This window comes from Amblyraja radiata, chromosome 22 (genome assembly GCF_010909765.2).
Source record: "Amblyraja radiata isolate CabotCenter1 chromosome 22, sAmbRad1.1.pri, whole genome shotgun sequence".
Lineage (NCBI taxonomy): Eukaryota > Metazoa > Chordata > Chondrichthyes > Rajiformes > Rajidae > Amblyraja > Amblyraja radiata.
Window position 1 is genome coordinate 19,725,442 of NC_045977.1, and position 20,028 is coordinate 19,745,469.

A 20,028-nucleotide genomic window follows, 5' to 3' on the forward strand; every position below is an offset into this window, starting at 1 on the left:
CCATGTACCTGTCTGTTTCTTAAATGTTGCGATAGTCCCTGCCTCAACTACCTTCTCTGGCAGCTTGTTTCATACACCTACCACCCTTTGTGTGAAAAACATACCCCACAGATTCCTATTAAATCTTTTGCCCTTCACCTTAAACTTATGTTCTCTGCTCCTCGATTCACTTACTCTGGGCAAAAGACTCAACCATAGCTATTCAAATCATGATTTTATACACCTCTATTAGATCATCCCTCATCCTCCTGTGCTCCATGAGATAGAGTCCCAGCCTACTCAACCTCTCCCTATAGCTCTGGCCCTCTAGGCCGGGCAACATCCTCATAAATCTTCACTGTACCCTTTCCAGTTTGATGACATCTTTCCTATAACATGGTGCCCAGAACTGAACACAATACTCTGAATGCGGCCTCACCAACTTCTTATGCAACTGCAACATGACCTCCCAACTTCTATACTCAATACTCTGAGTGATGAAGGCCAAAGTGCCAAAATACTTTTTGACCACCTGATATACCTGCGACACAACCTTCAAGGAACCATGCAACCATCAACCATTCCTCTGCCCACCTGGCTAATTGATCCAGATCCTGCTGCAATCTTTCACAACCATCTTCACTATCTGCAAAACCACTCACTTTTGTATCATCAGCAAACTTGCTAATCTTGCCCTGTTCTGTGACGTTTGGAGTGGGGTGGGTGTAGAAGGGCCCAGTCTTTGCAGACGGAGGTCAGGCTGTGTGTGGGTGTGAAGTGTTGGTTGGGGTGGGAAAGGGTCCACTCTTTTCATACTGGAGTCTTGCCTTAAGTAGGTGTGAGTGGTGAATGGGAAGGAGAGGGTGCAGGGTTCATTCTTTGCAGACTGGGGTCTGGCTGTGTTTGTTGGGGAAGGGGTACCAGGGTTACGTTTCTGATTTTCAAACCTGCAGTAAAACTCATTCAGGTCATTCGTCAGCTGACGATTGTCCAAAGGGCAGGGGGCTTTCCTCTTATAGCTGGTGATTTCTTGCATGCCCTTCCAAACTGAAGAAGAGTCACTAGCTGAGAACCTGCTCCTCAACTTCTCAGAGTACCTTTCCTTGGCAGCTCTGATTCCTCTTCTCAGCTCTTTATCGATTAGGCTATCTTTTAACTCTTTAACGATTAGGCTATCGGCTTGATGCATATTTGCCCCCAACCCCCCCCCCCTCCCCCCGATCTCAAAATGGAAATGTTACATCTGTATGTAATGATCCCATTAAAATGTGTATTTATGTCACAAACTATGGAATTCACATTTTTCAGTATTGTTATCAAGGAAAAGAAAGCCGTTCCAATTGATTGATATTATTTGATATTGTTTAATATTATTCATATAAAGGAGAAAATATAATAGCTCTAAAACATAACTTAATTTTGCAATCTCACTAAAGATAATCCCCTTTCCCTCTCCCCTCCCCATCTCTCTCTCCCCTCCCTTACTCTCTCTCTCTCTCCCCCTCCCCCCTCTCACATCCCCCCTCTTTCTGGCGGGGGGGGCCAAGATGAAGGTGGCGCGGGCCCAGCGGGGGTCAGTTGGGGTGGCGTAGGCCCAGCGGCGGTCAGTAGGGGTGGCGTGGGCCCAGCGGGAGTCAGCTAGGGTGGTGTGGGCCCAGCGGGGATGGCGTGGGCCCAGCGGGGATGGCGTGGGCCCAGCAGGGGGGCTTGGACCCGGCGATGGGAGAACGGAGAACTGGCCGTTTCCAAAGTGGAAACGCTGATCTTTAACTCTTCCGATTTATTTATTTATTTATTTCCCCCCCCCCCCCCCCCCCCCCCCCTTTTTTTTGGTGATTTTTTTCTTAAGGGGAAAAAAAGGGGGGTGCGGTCGCACCCCACCCTTCGGACGGCCATGAAAACTATTGCAAAATCTGCTCCCATAACAAAACAAAACACACCAAAATGTCAAAATCATAGAAGGAATTAAACAAATCCAACTTTATTTCTATGCAAGTGACTCATATCCACAGAATCATGAACTGACCACTGATTATAACATTCCTAAAATGTGAAACATTGTATTCACGGTGTTACAGTACATAATGCCCAACAGATAAGTTATCTTTTTTTCCCGAGTTTACAATTTCACATGACCAACTCTATTCTAGCAAAAGAAATCGCTGCTGCTGAATCCTAACCCATTCTCACCTACAAACATCTTGCAGAAGTCAATAGCTATAACAGTCAGAGATAATTAACTAATCCAAAACAACTATATTGAAAACAGTTGCTGCACCACACTTAATTAATTGACGAGATAAGAATCAGGTGCAAATCTCCCGTGGTTTGTACATCCCAATTTTGCTCTGAACACTAAATTGCTTGTTTAATAATTATTACTAAGGGTTATGATTTCTCAATTATTAAATGAAATTTGACCGATTCATTTCATTTTCAACTTTGGCTTCATTCATAAATGTTAAAACCATGCACTAGGTCACATTCAGATAAAATGTGGGATATCATATTGCGGTGTACAAAAGTATTGGTAGCACCATTCTTACAGTACTGTGTACCGTTCTGGTCGTCATACCACAGGAAGGATGCGGTAGAAATCATGAGGAGGCAGAAGGGGTTCAGTAAGATGATGTTTGAAATGGAGGGAAGTAGTTATAAAGGAGAGATCAGAAAGACAGACTTTATTCTTACTGAAACATGGGAGCTTGTGGGGTGATCAGAGGTTTATAAAATTGAGAGGTCAATTCGCCTCTTCCCACCAAACCACTCCCTGGTACTTTCCCTTGCAACCACAGGAAATGCTACACTTGTCGCTTTACCTCCCCCCCTCGACTCCATCCAAGGACCAAAGCAGTCTTTCCAGGTGAGGCAGAGGTTCACCTGCACCTCCTACAACCTCATCGATTGCATCTACTGGTCCAGGTGTCAACTGTTCAACATCGGTGAGACCAAGCGCAGGCTTGGCGGTCGCTTCTCCCAACACCTCTGCTCGGTTCGCTGTACCAACCTGATCTCCCGGTGGCCCAGCACAGCAACTCCCCCTCCCATTCCGAATCCGACCTTTCTGTCCTGGGCCTCCTCCATGGCCAGAGTGAGTCCCACTGCAAATTGGAGGAGCAGCACGTCATATTTCGCCTGGGCAGTTTACACCCCAGCGGTATGAACATTGATTTCTCCAATTTCAGGTAGTCCTTGCTTTCTCTCTCCATCCCCTCCCCTTCCCAGCTCTCCCACAGCCTACTGTCTCCGCCTCTTCCTTTCTTCTTCGCCACCCCCCCACACATCAGTCTGAAGAAGGGTCTCGACCCAAAACGTCACCTATTCCTTCGCTCCATAGATGCTGCCTCACCCGCTGAGTTTCTCCAGCATTTTTGTCTACCTTGGCATGGATATGGTGGAATGAAAAAAACATACAACACAGAAACTGTTTAGGTAATTCCAATATTTTTGGAGCTACATGCAGGATCGAGCCAGACGAGTTTCCTAACAATATTTTAAAATATTTTTTATTCCAACATTTATTAATCACAAAGAACTCAAGATTTTCTTCAATGGAATTGACCCAAACGCAGGTTGAGGTAAAGTTTAAGATATAGTAGCACAGGGCTGCAACATAATTTGCAACTTAATTTGATTTCATTTTATGAATCCACCAAGTGATAAACAGCAATATTAAAACAATTTGCCTCTCTTTGCTTCTCTTTATGTGGTTTAAGCGGTTTCCTTAAAATAAACCATACTGGTGGTTTTAAGATAACATCTCTAAGTAACACGTTTCACTTTCAATTAAAATATGATGCTCCCAGACGAGATCAACTTAAGAAAAACTTTGTCTTACTTGTACCTAAAGATGAGAGGGTTTTATGATTTGACAGTAAAATTTAGTGGTTTTACACAAGCATTAACTAATTTCCAAAACTAAACTGGTTCCTCAATTAAGGACATGTTCTGAAGCCACCTCCAGGATTTTCTCCAAAAACGCCTGCATGACCCACTGAGTTACTCCAGCATTTTGTGTTCGTTTTTGTAAACCTGCATCTGCATTTCCTTGTTTCTACATTTGGACTGCCCCACTGTGAAATCTCTTCAAGGTATAACTATGAAGAATTTCTCCTCCTTTCATGTTCTCCAGAGATGCCGCCTGACCCACTGAGTTACTCCAGAATTTTGTGCCCTTTTTTGTAAACCAGCATTTGCATTTCTTGGTTTCTACACTGATTCCAAAATATTGATGGAATTAAAACTTAACCAACATTGTTTTAATTTTGTTCTAAAAATTAAACCCTGCATGCTCAAGCACCAGTTCAAATAATTGAAAAATATTCCCAGTTTCTCACATATGTCCGTTCTGCGAATTGCCACCGGGTCTAGTCATAATACAATCTTGAGACAAATCTCAAGCTCATTGATCAGCAATGCTGCACTCCATCAATGTTGCAGGAGTACTGATAAAATTTTACAAGAATACAAGCACTTCTCTCATGGGCTTCAGGGAAACACCATACATCACTAACATGAAGCTCTTTTTTCTAATTGGCAACAAAACTTTTGAATTCCTGAATTACACACTAGGCATGATTTATTTTTAAATGGAGAACTGCAACGTTGCAGAAAGCCAAAAGTGATTGTGATTATGATTTAGAGCATCCAAAACAAAACACATCTGCTAGCTAAGACAGTAGTGACATCATAATAAGGCACAAGATGCTTTGGGACTTCTTTAAGTGTTCTTTTAAATGAGGGTTTTCTAAACATAACCAGCACAGGTATAACAATGTTAAATTAGGGTGGAAAAGGACATGAAGTGCAGGAGTAACTCAGTGGGTCAGGCAGCATCTGGAGGTCATGGTTAGGTGAAGTTTCAGTTTGGGACCCTTCTTCGTCTGAAGTAAGGTCCCGATACAAAACGTCACCTATCGATGTTCTCTAGAGATGCTACTTGATCAGCTGAGTTACTCCAGCACTGTGTGCTTTTTTGTAAAGCAGCATCTATAGTTCCTTGTTTCTAGTGTGAAAGATACATCTTCTAGATGCGCTGGGATGCATCCTCAGTGATGTGACCTGGGGTCATCGGCCGTTTCGGGACTCACAACATCAGACACCCTCGCCCAGGCGACCCAGCCGGGGTTGATCAAGCCCCGACTTGAGTCCCAGCAGCAACCACCCACGGATCAGCCCTCTTAATCCAAAGCCATCTAGTGGCTTTCTCTGCGGCTTCGCTTGCGGATTGAATGGCCCTCTTCTTTGCCAGCCCCATAATGCCCAACTGGTTGAGGACTTTTCAGAGTGAGCGTCCTACAAAGCCTCTACAGCCCACCTCTATGGGCTCATTGTATGTCTTCCAGCCGCTGTCCTGGCACATCTCCACCAGTTCCACAAAGGTGCGTTTCCTCGCGTTAACCTCTTCAATACGCTCTTCACAGGGCACTGTCAGCTCCAGAATGATCAGCTGTTTTTTCACTACGGAGGTGATGATCATGTCTGGCCGGAGTGATGTTGCTGTGATGTGCTATGGAAATTTCAGCTGTTTGCCCAGTTCGACGTGCAGCTGCCAGTCAGTGGCTGTGTAGAGGAGGCCCGTCCTTGTTTTTGGTTGTGGTCGAGGCTTCTCTCCAGCTTTGACAAAAGTGATTGAATTATTTGGGGCATGGTGGTGTTTGCTGTTACCGATGGCAGTGGCTATGCTCTCAGCAACCACGTTGCGCACCTGGTCATGTTTTCTATAACTAAGGGAATACCATTTTCATCACATTGGCCAAATTAATGATCCAGTAATGCGATTTCTAACAGGAACTAGAGAAGTATTTAAAATGTACTTTGGAAATTGATAAACAGAAAAAAGCCATCTTGGATTTGATGCAACACCTGCAATAATCAGACTCCATTGTCTCTTAAGTACACAGATGCTACTTTAACTGAGCACGTGATTCATTGACACTTGAGCAAGGATACTCCATTAAACAATGTAACTTACAGCTTTTAGTATCTTCAATTTGTAGTAACAAAAATAACCATAGTTATTGAAAGGACCTTTATTTTGAAAAATTATGTGGGAAAATACCTTTTGCAAGTTTCAAACTCTCCAGCCCTAACTCCCTTTCCCCCATTGACACAATTGTTTTTTTAATAATGGGATTTTCTATAACTCTAGGTATTTTAGCAGAACTACCTGTATGTCATTTACATAGGCAGAGGAAGCTGTGACAGAAACGTTTGAGTTTGATAAACCTAACATTATTAACCAGCATTTGCTTTGCAAACAAGCTTTTTCTACGCTCTTGATTAATTCCTGAAAATCCCCAGAAAAAGGTTGTCAAGGTTAAGGGAGTATATTCAGCTATTCAAAATGTTAGATTGTAACTTAATAATAACACAAACTAACATCTATAACCAGATTTAAAACATCCATTTATCTTGCTTACCCCAGAAGTGATCCAATTCTGTTTTTTCCCGTATTGAAGACTCATCTAACACTGTCGATATCATTGATACATCACTTGCACAGCTCAGGATGCTGCTCTGACCGCTAACTGAAGACTCCATCATGCGTTTTCTTGGAGTACATGACACGGATACAGTCTGCTTGGATACGCTTCTGTGCTTCTGCTGCTGTTGTTTTGCACTTCTGGAAAATAAAGTAATGTTTTTTTTAAATCAACAAATGCAAAATGTCTTCAAGAACTGCTTGAAACCAACCCATTTTAGATGTGATACAGAGGAAGGCAAGTAGTAGAGTTACTTTACTAATCAGAGAGAATGTCATGGCAATATTCAATGAGGCAAGTTAGGTAGAGCTCAAAAATAAGAAAGGTGTAATCATTGTGAAGGGATTATACTACGTCTCCAATAACCTGCAAAAGATAGAGGAGCAGATATGTACAGAGATTATGGAAAGGGTTGTAGTGGGTGACTAACTTCTCCAATATTGACAAGAGGGGTTGTACATTTATTTTTTACCAAAAGCATATGGAAGATTTAGGAAGATGAAATCAGACATGCCCTTTGAGGAATATAAAGAAAGCAAGAATGAACTCAAGTAGGAAATCGGGATGGCCAAATTGGGCCATAAAATGTCCTCGACTAATAGGATTAAGGAATCCCGAAGAGCATTAAGGTAGATAAGTCCCCAGGGTTTGATGGGATCTACCCCATGTTATCGATAGAGGCAAAAGAGGAAATTGCTGGGGTCTTGAAGATCTTTGCATCATCTCTGGATATAGGCAGGGTTCGAAAGAGTAGTCAATGTTCCCTTAGCTTTAGGGCAAGGATGTAAACTGAAAGGTTGGACAAATTTGGATCGTCTTCTCTGGATATTAGAGGCAGATAAAACTATATAAAATGATGGGATGTGTACCTGAGGTAGACATACCTTTTCCCAGGGTAAAACTGTCAAATATTAGGTATAGATATATGGTGAGAGCGGGAAGTTTAAAGGGTAACGTTTTTATTTAAACATAGAGTGTGTTAGGTGCCTTGAAAGTTATGTCATGGGTGGTTTTGGAAACAATACAAATAGTAGCATTTACGAGACTTTCAGATAGGCACATGAAGAGAATGGAGGGATATGGATCATGTGCAGGCAGAAGGGGTTAGCTTAATTTGGCACCATGTTTGGCACATTGTTTACTGAGGAGTCTGTTCAGGTGCTGTGCTATTCTATTTTCTATTGCAAGATTCAAGATCCCAATGCCAATACAGAGAGAAACAAAACAGAGGAAAACAGTCAACCCAGCCTGCCTTCACATATTTGGCAGCCAACATAAGAGGTCTGGAAGAAACAGATTTCCTGTTTATCTCTAATACGCATGAAACTTGAACTGAAAAATTAAATATAAAATAAACAAAACACTTCCTATGGAAAACATAATAGTTTGAACAAACAAAACTAAATAACATTAAGTCTTGCACCTCCTCCAATCTCATCTACTGTATCCGCCGTTCCAGGTGTCAACTTCTCTACATCGGCGAGGCCAAGCGCAGGCTCGGCGGTTGTTTCGTTGAACACCTCTGCTCAGTCCGTCGTAACCTACCTGATCTCCCGCTTGCTCAGCACTTCAACTCCCCCTCCCATTCCCAATCTGACCTTTCTGTACTGGGCTTCCTCCATTGTCAGAGTGAGTTCCCAGTGAAAATTGGAGGAACAGCACCTCATATTTCGCTTGTGTAGTTTACACCCCAACGATATGAACGTTGACTTCACTAATTTCAGATAGCCCTTGCTTTCTTCTTCCCCTCCCCAGTTCTCCTACTATCTCCGTCTATTTTCTATCTTTGTTTCACCATTCCCCGACATCAGTCTGAAGAAGGGTCTCGACCCGAAATGTCACCCATTCCTTCTCTCCATAGATGGTGCATCACCCGCTGAATTACTCCAGCATTGTGTCTACCTTAAATAACCTTAGCATAGTTTGATAAGCATTTCAGTGACATAATTCTGAAAGGCAAAATTCAATCAATGTTCACAGTGGAAATGACAGCTGTGTTTCTCTCCAATATTTTGCTTTATTTGCAATATAATGATTTTACAGGATACCAATTATTCCCACTTGATGATAGGGTGTCAGTTTTATGGCCAGACCAACCCCTGAAACTCCAACCCAGTGCCGCCGCCAGGACAACCGTCGTTTATGGCCAAGATAAGACTACAATTTTAACAACTTAGAACTTGGAGTATGAGATTGCACAGGAAACATGTTTACTGCCTCAGTGTAATCTACTATTCTTACACTTGGGTATTTAAGAATGATCATGCCTATGTATGGTAAGATTTACTGAACTATATACAAAAAAGGAATTTCACTATACCAAAGTACTGTGACAATAAAGTACCATCAATGAGTAGACTTGCCTTGATGAAGATTCTTTATAGGATGAAACACTGCCTGCAAAAGAGTGATTGCTGCCAATGCTCTCATTGTGCAAGTTTTCTGCAGAGTAATATTCCGTACTGACAGGCCTCAATCTGCGTCGAGACATTCTTGGTGAATCGTATACTGGATGCAATCTATGTGTGCTTTCAAAGTCTACTGCCTCTGCAGAATAGCTGGAACTGGAACAAAACATTAAAATTTCAATCCAATACTTGAACAGTTAAATAACAAAACTCTACGTCATTAATTCATTGAAGGTCCAAGAAATTTGTTTTAGCTTGAAAACAATTGCAAAACAATTACATTTCCCATAAAACATGCAATAAACAGCAAGCAGGTCAATGAGTAGTAGATATAGAGAAGTGTCTTTTCAATCACAAATTCAATTATCACAAGGTGCCTCAAATATAATTCAGAAGCCACAGCTTCATTTTTCATATCATCATCATTTATTGATGATCAAAGTTACTGACATAAAAATTCCAAGAAAGTACAAAGATTCAGAGCAATACCATTATTACCAATCTAATAGATAAGATGTGGTTAGATTAGCAAAGATGATTAATCATGAAAACTTTCTTAAACCATGCATTTAGGAACCAAAAACTCAATTTGATATATCCGTATTTTATGATTCTTAAATAATCCAGAGGGGCTATAAACTTACAATCTATTGGTATTTTCACAAATATGCAAGCTATTTCAAAGATTTTAAATCCTAGTAATTGAATATAAATAGACGTTGGATATCAAAATAACAACATTTTTGCTCACATTCTCAGACCAGAACATTAACTGTTTCCCTTTCCAATTATATTACTTGATGTGCTGTTTCCAGAATTGTATTTATTTTATTTCTGAAACTTGATTTACAACTTGTTTTTCATACTCTTCCTTCCATCCCATTCCTCCTAAATGGAGACAAATTTAGCTAAAATGGAGACAAATGCAGCCAATCTAATTCCTGCTCTACTCGAGCATTGCAGTCACAACAACTCGGTCACGTTGCTCAACTACTGTTTGGTGTGTCTTACCGGGAAGTCAGGAATAGTTAAAGAGAGGTACAGAATATAAAGGGCATTTATTCTTCTAGGCATAGAACAGTTAAGTGTCATTTAAACATTTCAGCTTGCATGCCAATTGCTAGGATGGGGTTAAAAGACAGAAATGTAATGCAGAAGTAGTATTCTCCTTACTTAACACAAAACGCTGTAGTATATTGGTACCAGGTTTATATTGCAGGTTTTAGTTGGTAGCTTATGTTGAAATCAAAAAAATGTAAAACATTTTCCATGGATAAACAGTACATTGTAAAAGCAATGATTGAACAACTAATATTCCAAATTTAGCACTCCATACTCGTTACAATTTAGTTATTTCATATTGCTTTATACACTTAAATGATCCAAGACCATAAATAGCCAATAATATATATACAATTCACATTATGCTGAATTCATCTTGGTTCCAAATTTATCCCACAATGAAACATGATTGTAACTACAGGAGCTGGTATTAATCCTCTTCACCTTTTTGGTGGAGGGGAAGGACGGATTCATGTACCTACTTACATAGTATAACTGAGTATTGAATGAGCCATCACTCCTCAAAGATGTATGATCTTAGCACCAACTGCTCAAAACAGCATAGGTTCTCAAGGAATGTATTACAAAAGCACTGAATACGTTTGGTGAAACATCTTAAAATCTACTAATATGTAATATCTGTAAAGGTGTTTGGACGTAGCAGCAACACAAAACAGAGGACTAGCAAAGTACCTGAAATTACCTTAAAGTGGAAATGAGAGGCCATTCAACCCTCCAAGACTGCTCTGTCATGACTGATCTCCATCTTAATTCCTAAAATAAAACTTTTGAGACATTGAATTTGCCTCCAACCTCAAATTTGCCAATTATTACAAGATCCCCCTACTTGCACCAGGTACCATTCATAAACACAACAGATTGGTACTATCTTTACCATATTGTTTCTTTTGGGAATTTTCATTGGCGAAGCAGAATAGTTTGGCCATAAAATGATACAGCGCTCATGTGCATGCTGAAAACATTCTAACGTATAAGCTGGATAGAAAAATGTGCATGTATATGACATTTAATCTCCTCTAGGTGGTCCAATTTTATACTACCTTCTCTGCTGTGATTTCTACATGGGGAAACCAAAATGTATAAAAATGGCCTTTATAAAGATCTGACAATGTGCACTTTAACCACATGTGATTTTTTTCTATTACAAATCTCAAATTGTGGAGTAGAGGCAAATAAATAAATTATGGGTCTTTGTCACAAACATTATGGAGGGCACTGTATATTGTCCAAATTCCATTGTAATCATTTTTTTTAATGATGATATTTAAAACTGAAAGATGCTCTTCCCTAGATCCTCTTTTTCCATAAAGAACAATTCATCTTGGTGATGCAGGCAAAAAAGGTAATTCACTCTTGAAATTCTGAATCAAAGACAGTGACCCTTGCATACATCTCTGTCGCGCCATAAACCCTCACTTCACCCGGGAGGATTACTGTACTACAAAATCCAATTATTAGCTCAAAGGCTTTCCTGAGCACATGACCGTCTGCTTTCTACATTAACTATCCATAACACTAGTGATGAGCCTGCATCTGTGTCTTCATTTATCCCATACTAAACAAGCATTGGTAGTGTTAGGAACAACATCAGAAGCAAATTCAAAGAAATGGCAGCTGCAAACTTGCCGTAAACATGCAAGCTCTATGTGCTCTCACAAAACAACTGGGGCATTCTTAACAAGTCATCTCATTCTTGAAGAAAACCAACAATCAAAAGCAGTATTTGAGCTAACAGGCTTCAGCGTGTGTTTTTGAGTGTGCCTACCCATCCCAAGTTCCAATTTTTCATTGCTCAAGGCAATGAATGCAGTTTGGGGAGATGGAATAAACAAAAGTGATGTTTAAGGTATTGGTACCATGATACAGAATCCTTAGTTCTATGCAGTCAGTTAGTTAAATTCTTGCAGACTAAATGATCTTAAAAAAGGATTAAAGTAGATCAGTAGAAATGTCAAGGGAATTGAACAAGTGGCCTAAAACCTAAATCACAAAAAGACAAAATTGCCTGTACTTTTTACAAACGTACACTGAAGACATTGGTAGGCAAAGAAAAATTGGCCAAGCAAAACATCAGTTGTGCGCTAATTTCTGTAGACATTACAGAATCAAAGAATGGTTGCAGTGCAGCGGGTCATTTGGCTTATCATGTCCATGCCAACTCTGTCCAAGTAACCATTCAGTTCCACCTATTAATCCCTTCCCTACAGCTCAATTGTTCGCCATTCATTAACACAGATCCCTTGGAATGTCTCCATGTACTTTGTTCCATCATTTAATATTCAATTCCTACCATAAGGCTACAATGGATCCTCCACCATATTTGCAGGTTGTACTCCAGATCCCAGCCACACATTATTAAGAAAGCTTTTCCTTGTGTTGTCCTTAGTTCTTTCCCCCTTATTTTACAACAACAAAGGGAACAGCCTCCCATTATCCATTACATTTTATATTCTTCTATCAAATCTCCTCTCAATCTTTCTTTTTTAAAGAAAACCGTCTCAGCCTCACATCTGGCTTGGTTGCTACAAAAGGTGTGGCAGCGTGCTACAATAATTAGTGCTGCTGCCTCCCAGCTCCAGCAACCTGGGTTCTATGCTGATGGCAGGTGTTTTCTATCCAGAGTTTGCACTTTCTCCATGACCACGTGTGTGTCCCCCTCCCGCTCCTCCACGTCCTACAGATTCATGTCACACGAATATGCTGGGAGGCTAATTTGCGACTGTTAATTGCCCTTAACGTAGGTGGTGGCAGGATAATTGGAGGTGGGGGAAGGAAAGGGGATGAATGGGTGACATCTAGAGCTAGCATCAACTTGATGGGTGAAATTGCCCCTTCTATGTCAAAAGGAATTTTGAGGAATATTCTCAAAAAATCTTCTGGACTCACTAAAGTCTCATCCTTCCACTGATATGACGAACAGGTCTGAACACAATGCATCAGTGAAGCCACACTGCTCAATAAAGGTTCAGCATAAATGTCCTGCTTTTAGAATCTTTGCCTTAACTGATTTTGTATACCTTATTAACAGCCTCCCCCTTGCAACTTGGTATATGCACACACACTCCTACGTCCCCCTATTCCTTCACCCTTTTCTCTCATTGTTGCTACCAAAATACATTCCATCACATTTCATAGCATTAAATTTCATCTGCTACACATTTTCTCGTTCCATCAACCCATTTCCATGCAGCTATAATCTATCACTATGCTGTTCGCGGTTCAGAATACTACCAAGTTTTGTATCATTTGTAAATTTAGGAATTGTAGATTGCATCCCCAAATCTTGGTCATTATAATTTTTTTAATGTCTTCGACCGATTCTGGAGAGCACAACTACTCCCCTTCCTCCAACCTGAAAAATAACCATTCCACACAACTCCACATTGAGAGATTATGTTGGCAGAGTGACAATGTCCATAGAACTTTTCTGATGTCTGTAAAATGGTACCTTATCAAAAGCCTTCTTTAGTCCATGTACACCACAATGAATGCTTAACCATCAACTCTGATGTCATTAAAAAATAACTCTTATTAATGGGGTAAATGTTATTCACAATTAACATACCCATGCTTTCTTGCTTTACTCTGTTTTCCTCCAGTTGATTATTAATCCCATCATCATAGATCAACGTTTCTAAATCGTTTTCCCACTAGAGTTCAAATGACTGGATGGTAGAAGCTAGATGTATCCTCGTTTCCTTTTTTTTGACCAAGGGAACACCTGCCATTCTCTAATCCCGCCATTGGGAAAGTTAGGTCAGTGATTTCATAATTTTCTCCCATACTTCCCCCAAACCCAAGGATGCATCCCATCTGATCCCGATAACCAAGTCCATTCAATTTCTGGATACATCTTCTCCTCATTTAAGCTTCACAATGCCCTAAGCATCCAGATGTAACTTCCCATTTACACCTGAATGAAACCCAGTCCTCGTGTATTACCTTTACTAGTTTTAAGCCACTCAAACAACTAAAATAGTCGAAATTACAAATCCAATTCTGTGTGTAATGAGAGCTATAAATGGATTTTTTAAGAGGAGAAAATACAGGTAAGCAGGAACAATGATAAACGGGGCTAATGAGTAAAGTAAACTCAAGATCAGGTTCACTTGAAAACAATTGAAAAATCAGGTGTCAGTTCGGGCAGATATTGTGCAGCAATACTGACTAATAAGAGCAGAAATAACACAAGCAGTTCAGTATCAGCAGCAAGAACATTTGCAACATCAAATCAAATTCAGTCTACCATTAGGATGCTCCTATTTCTGTTATAGCAGCATTCAAACACAATGTCCTAAATTTAACAAATTAGTTCAACTTGGAACAGTTCAGCATCATTATGTAGTTTGGTCCCAAATCTCTTGTGCCTTTCCTTCCTTCCAAGGTCACAATTCCAGAAATTCAAAACATGCCATTTTTAATCCACAAAATGTACTAGACTATCAGTTTTGGGACTATTCACCACCATTAACAATGTGAAACATTCTGTTTTGCAATAAAATATTCCCAACCAAAGACAGTATTAATTATCATTTTCTATAAATATTCTTTTTGTTTATTGCAAATTGCCATTAAGTATTCAAGCCAAATTAATCACTGCACGCAAGTTTTTACAATACCATGCACCTTTACTGGGAGACTCTCACCTGAGCGCGTAAGTATAGCCAGTGTTCTCTGGCACATATTGAGGAGGAGTGTATGTGTGCAGTCGAGAAAATCCATGCTCAACTGTTCTACTGCAAAGGTGAAAAATAACATGATGCAATACTTCCAAGAAACACGATGGCATGTACATTTCAGTTTAACAAAAATGCACCTGTGTTCAACCCGTTTACCTGTTACAAGCAATAAATGATGAAATATGAAAGGTTTATTAACTACACATATCAACACCATTTCCAAGATTTGTCTAAGTGGAGGTCGAGGCGTTTGAAAGGATATTTCTGAAAGTCGCAACCCAAAAGTTTACAGTGCAGATCATGACAACCAGCTGAATTTCTTAGTGTCAAACACGGAAGAATATTTTTGGAAATCATCCGAAAACAGATATTTTACTACTGTCTGTGAATCATAGGATTATGTGACAGTGTTCATGTCACAACATTCGGTCCATCAAGTTATGCATTTGCATATGCAGAAATAAAATCGTTCCGTGTGGTTGATGATGCTCCCATGTCCAGTTTAGCTTTCAGCTACAAAAACAGGTTACGGTCAGAGACCTGGAACTTAAGTGATGGCAAAATCAATCTGACCTCTGATAAAATAGGCTTGATTCTTCTCTCAAAATCAATCTGATCAAATGTACAGTATTTAGCATTATATCACCCTGTTATAGAAAATAGATCAACATGAATATTGATTCAAAATGGGTATTCTACTGATGGCTGACAGTAAATACATTTTAAATTACTTCCATTCCAAACTGATTGTATTGCAGATAGAATGGGTATCTCTCATCAAATAATTAGAGTTGTAAACTCAGAGATAGCTGGTGTATATACACACACAAGTTCTTGTCCTATCAATGTTGGGATAAAAAAGATACCTGTATGAATGGTTGTACTTGAATAGCAATAGGAGGGCTGGAATGATGCTGCAGCTTTGATCAACCCCAGGCTGCATAATGATTGGGTGCACGCTGGATTCCACTGTTTAGAATCAAGGCTTGCATGTCATTTTGTGGAAGACACAGAAAAATTATGAATTTCTGAGAACACCCAAATTTGAGGTGTCACCACAATATTATTTGGCTGATAAAAGTCCATAAGACATAGGAGCAGAATTAGGCCAGTCAGCCCATCAAGTCTACTCCATCATTCAACCATGGCTGATGTATTTTTCCCTCTTAACGCCATTCTCCTGTCTTCTCCTGATAACCTTTGATGTGCTTCCTAATCAATAACCTATCTTAAACCCTGCCTTAAAATTCCCTATGCCTTGACCTCCACAGTAGTCTATGGCAATGAATTCCACAGATTCACCACCCTCTGGCTAAATAAATTCTTCCCCATCTCCATTTTGAAGGTGTCCTTTTATTCTGAGGCTGTGCCTTCTGGTTCCCTAACTCTAAGTCAAAGGTTTTTGTGAGGTTCTGCTGCCTGCTATGTTTTTCTTGAATTTGACATGGGTAAAAATCATTGTACCTTGAGGGGCACCATCCCCATTGCATTCCTGGGAGGTATTCCTCAGCTACCGGAGGGAGCTGGTGCAGCATCAAGGCAATAATGTTTGATGGCATATATCAAGAACTCTTCCAAATTTCATCACAACCATTAAACCATCTCTGCAATCCTCTGACAGGGTTCTCTTTCCCCAGATAAAGTCATGAACTCACTGGGAACAGGCAAAAGATAACGGTGATAATTGAGCCGTTATTGGGACTGGAAATGGGAAGGCATCAGGGGAGTGGCAGATGGGGAGGAGGACACTCGAGACTTGAGGGGGTAGACATGGAAAGAATGAATAGCTGCAGTCGGCCTCAGTGGTAGCAGCTGGAGAATACAAGAGAAGGGATTGAAGAGAAACTAAACGGCTGAAGGGAGCTTATAGGGAGAGAAGTACTTGAGGAGGATGTTGAGGAAAAGAGCTGAGGATGTTTGGATGTATTCTGAACAAGAGCTCTTTTGAAGATGTTTCCTTCATCTCAATTAGTTCAATTGACCTTTTATTATTGTAGAATAGTACAAGTCCCATTCTCCTTGATTCTAGGTTTGAATGTTGGACTTTAAAACCATGAGATATTTAACTTTAAACTTCATCAAACCTGAATAGAAATGAAGATCTGTCCTACGTTATTAATTACAACACGCTGCCTCTGGAAAGGAACTAAAATTACCATTTAAACATTTAAAATGTAAGTTTATTATTTTTTCCTCCTTTTAATGAAAAAAAATCAATCTTTAAAGCAATCTTCATATCCTACTAATGAAGACACAGGTTTTATGATGGTAGTATTACGTGTAAACGATTGACAATATTTTCACAATACTAGTTCCAGATGTTTTTTTAAAGAATCTGTCATGGCATTTACCAATCTCGCCACCCAATTGTCTTTAGCTGAATAACATGAATCTACGATCCAAAAAAAAAAAATTTGCCAACTGTACGTCTTAAAGAACATATTTTCAAAACGAGACACACCCAAAAACATTGCCCAACATTAGAATACTTCAGCTGCATTGGACAATTTCATTGGCCAGTTATTCTTGTTTATGCTTTCATTATCAGATATAACCAAAATATGTTTTTAAATGGTCAGATATAGGTTCTACGTAAATCTATCTCTGAAATAGTTTCCAAAAAAACAGCAAGTTTACAAAATTGATTAACCGGGCTCAAGAAGAGGGAATATAAATTTGTGAATGAAAGCACAAGGGCAATGTTTAAAACAAATTTGTAATTTCAAGGTGATCAGGTTTGATAATATTTTATAGTGATTAGCAGCAAACTTTACCGAGACGTCCAAGCAAAAGAGAGTAACATATTCTCAAACTTTGAATTTAATAATTCTTCCCACTTTCAAACTATGAGCAAACATTATGAGGTATAAATTCAAGCTGTCTAGGCACAAATTATCCATGGGCAAAATTTTCACTGGAAAGCATTTTTCCCCATTACCATGCCCTGTCAATATCGTGAATATCTACATGTTAAATGCCAAGGAACAAAAAACACTTTGCTACAAATTTTAAAATAATCAGAATAATACTGATCACTATACATCTATTTCTTAAAAAAGCTCCTTCCCCTACTTCCCTCAACTATACAAATACACAGGAAAGTTGAATGTGTAGCCAATCTTCAATGGAACAATGCTATTTATCGCAAAAAAGTGTTTTAATATTACATTAGAATTATAGAAAAGTGGCCAGTCCACAATGTGGTAATCCTGGCATCACAGATTCAGTCTATCTTAATAACACATTTTCAAGTCTGTACTAACTATTAACCACCCATAACTGTACACCAATCCCATGTTATTCTCCCAACAATGCCATTGACTCTCCTCAGATTCTGCCACTCGCCTACATCGAGCAGCTATATATATTGGCCTATTAACCTACCAACATGCATGTCGTTGGGATGTGGAAGAAAACTGGAGTACCTGAAGAAAACCCATCATCACAGGGAGAACATGCAATCTCTGTCACTGGAGGTCAGAAAATTCATTAATTTTCACAGATTACATCACAACATCCTCACCTCTCTTCACCCCAACGCATGTTATTCTACATCCATTATAGCAGGCATATCACCTATCCATAATCAAAAGGAAGGCAAACAGATTTATTCCTATACTGGCGATTTGCTGTTTCTTCCTCCAAAAATAAATTTTTACCTAGCCAACCTTAAAATCTGGCAGCCTTTCAGCTGAGTAGCGTGGTGTCACAATAGCATGGTTATAGATTCCAACAGTTTCTCCTCTGAGTGAATGCCAAAGAAAGACACTTTAACCAACTTTGTCAATAGCTTGAGCATGGAGCAGGAACATTTATAGGGACCAGAAAAACCTCTTCTCATACAGAGAGCTTCACAAGACATGCCTCCGGTGCCACAAGTATTTATGACAATGATCCTAATTTAATGTTCTAGCCAATCATTTGGGTTTAGTTTAGAGACATAGCTGAAACAGGCCCTTCGGCCCACTGGGTCTGCGCCGACCAGCGATCCCCACACATTAACACTATCCTACACACACCTGGGACAATTTTTACATTTACCAAGCCAATAAACCTACAAACCTGTACGTCTTTGGAGTGTGGGAGGAAATCGAAGATCTCGGAGAATACCCACGTAGGTCATGGGGAGAATGTACAAACTCCGTACAGATAGCACCCGTACTCAGGATCGAACCCGGGTCTCCGGCGCTGCAAGGCAGCAAATCTACTGCTGCGCCCCATGACCGCCCAAAGAGTGGAGATGCCGGGGATTGAACCCGGAGCCTCATACCTGCAAAGCATGTGCTCCACCACTAAGCCTACATCCCCTTCCCAGTTCATTATTGAAACTCTGAGTAGCAATAATGCACTATGTCTTGAATACAACACAATGAATCATTAACTGATGCATTTGGCAACATTAAGCTCAGTGATGTTGTATAATGATGATTCAAAACGAACAACTTTATATTAGAACCCACTTTTTCTTTAAATGGGCCATAGTACTTAAATGGACAAGTAGCCAATGCTGATGAATGCAAGGGATTATTTTCATTATACTTATCAAATTTCTCGTTCCTAAATCTCTACAAAACAGATGGCAGAAATTAGTTTAGATGAACAATAACTTGCATGTTAATGTTTCATCAAATTCAAATGTTAATTTGTGAGAATGGACAGGAAAGCAGTGACAGCTGATAACCAATCACAAAATAGAACTGTCATTCATTACACTGGCTCTGTTTTATTTCCGGTTAAGCCAAACATTTTATGACAGAAATAAGATAGGCCACTCGCAGACTGCTCTTTTCAGAAATGGATTGCCTATTGGCAATTTGACATCAATATAATTTCTGAAAAAATTAGAATGGAAAAATTAATCCCTACCTAAGAGTCAAACACAAACCCCATAAAATTCAGCAAACTTGAAATTATTTCTTCTGCAATAATCCATGCCACTATCTTTTACCATATTCTTAAGGCGTGTAAAATGTCTGACAATTCTAGTTTATGTTTAAGACAAATTATACACATTTTCCTTGTCAGCTGTTTTAATATTTCCCCAACCAAAAGATCCTAATGATAAACAAATTATCCCCATTTCCCAAATTAATTCAGAGGTCAATATGACAATTAAAAGCAGGTTAACAGGATGAACACAGTACATCGGTAAGCATCGAGAAAATAAAACATGCATAAAGATCTAAATATTAACAGATACACAGGCAAATTTAAATAATTTCTTCATGCAGAGCAGACACTGTTAGATGCATTTGTCTAATACTATATTAAACAGCACATGGCAAGTATCTGATTAACCATAATCAGCAAGTAAATTAGAAATCACGTTTGTCGTCAATTTATGCATTAATGAATATGCTTATTAAAAAAAAATCAGCTAAACACGAGTGTAGT

The 20,028-nt window shown here is 39.5% G+C and overlaps 1 protein-coding gene across 7 annotated transcripts in view; it reads right to left on the minus strand.

Annotated features, from left to right (window-relative positions):
- The window catches only part of sun1 (Sad1 and UNC84 domain containing 1), a 73,081-nt gene that overhangs the window by 35,018 nt on the left and 18,035 nt on the right, over window positions 1–20,028 (minus strand). For 2 of the 7 annotated variants that reach the window (XM_033040539.1, XM_033040538.1), the window contains exons 2-4: window positions 14,602–14,691; window positions 8,828–9,028; window positions 6,402–6,604 (exon numbers count right to left, since the gene is read on the minus strand). In XM_033040539.1, coding sequence (XP_032896430.1) covers window positions 6,402–6,604; window positions 8,828–8,955 — 331 coding nt within the window. In that variant the 5' untranslated portion in view covers window positions 8,956–9,028; window positions 14,602–14,691. Of the gene's footprint in view, window positions 1–6,401; window positions 6,605–8,827; window positions 9,029–14,601; window positions 18,622–20,028 lie in introns of those variants that run through there. The other 5 variants (XM_033040537.1, XM_033040536.1, XM_033040541.1 and 2 more) reach the window with 3 other exon arrangements.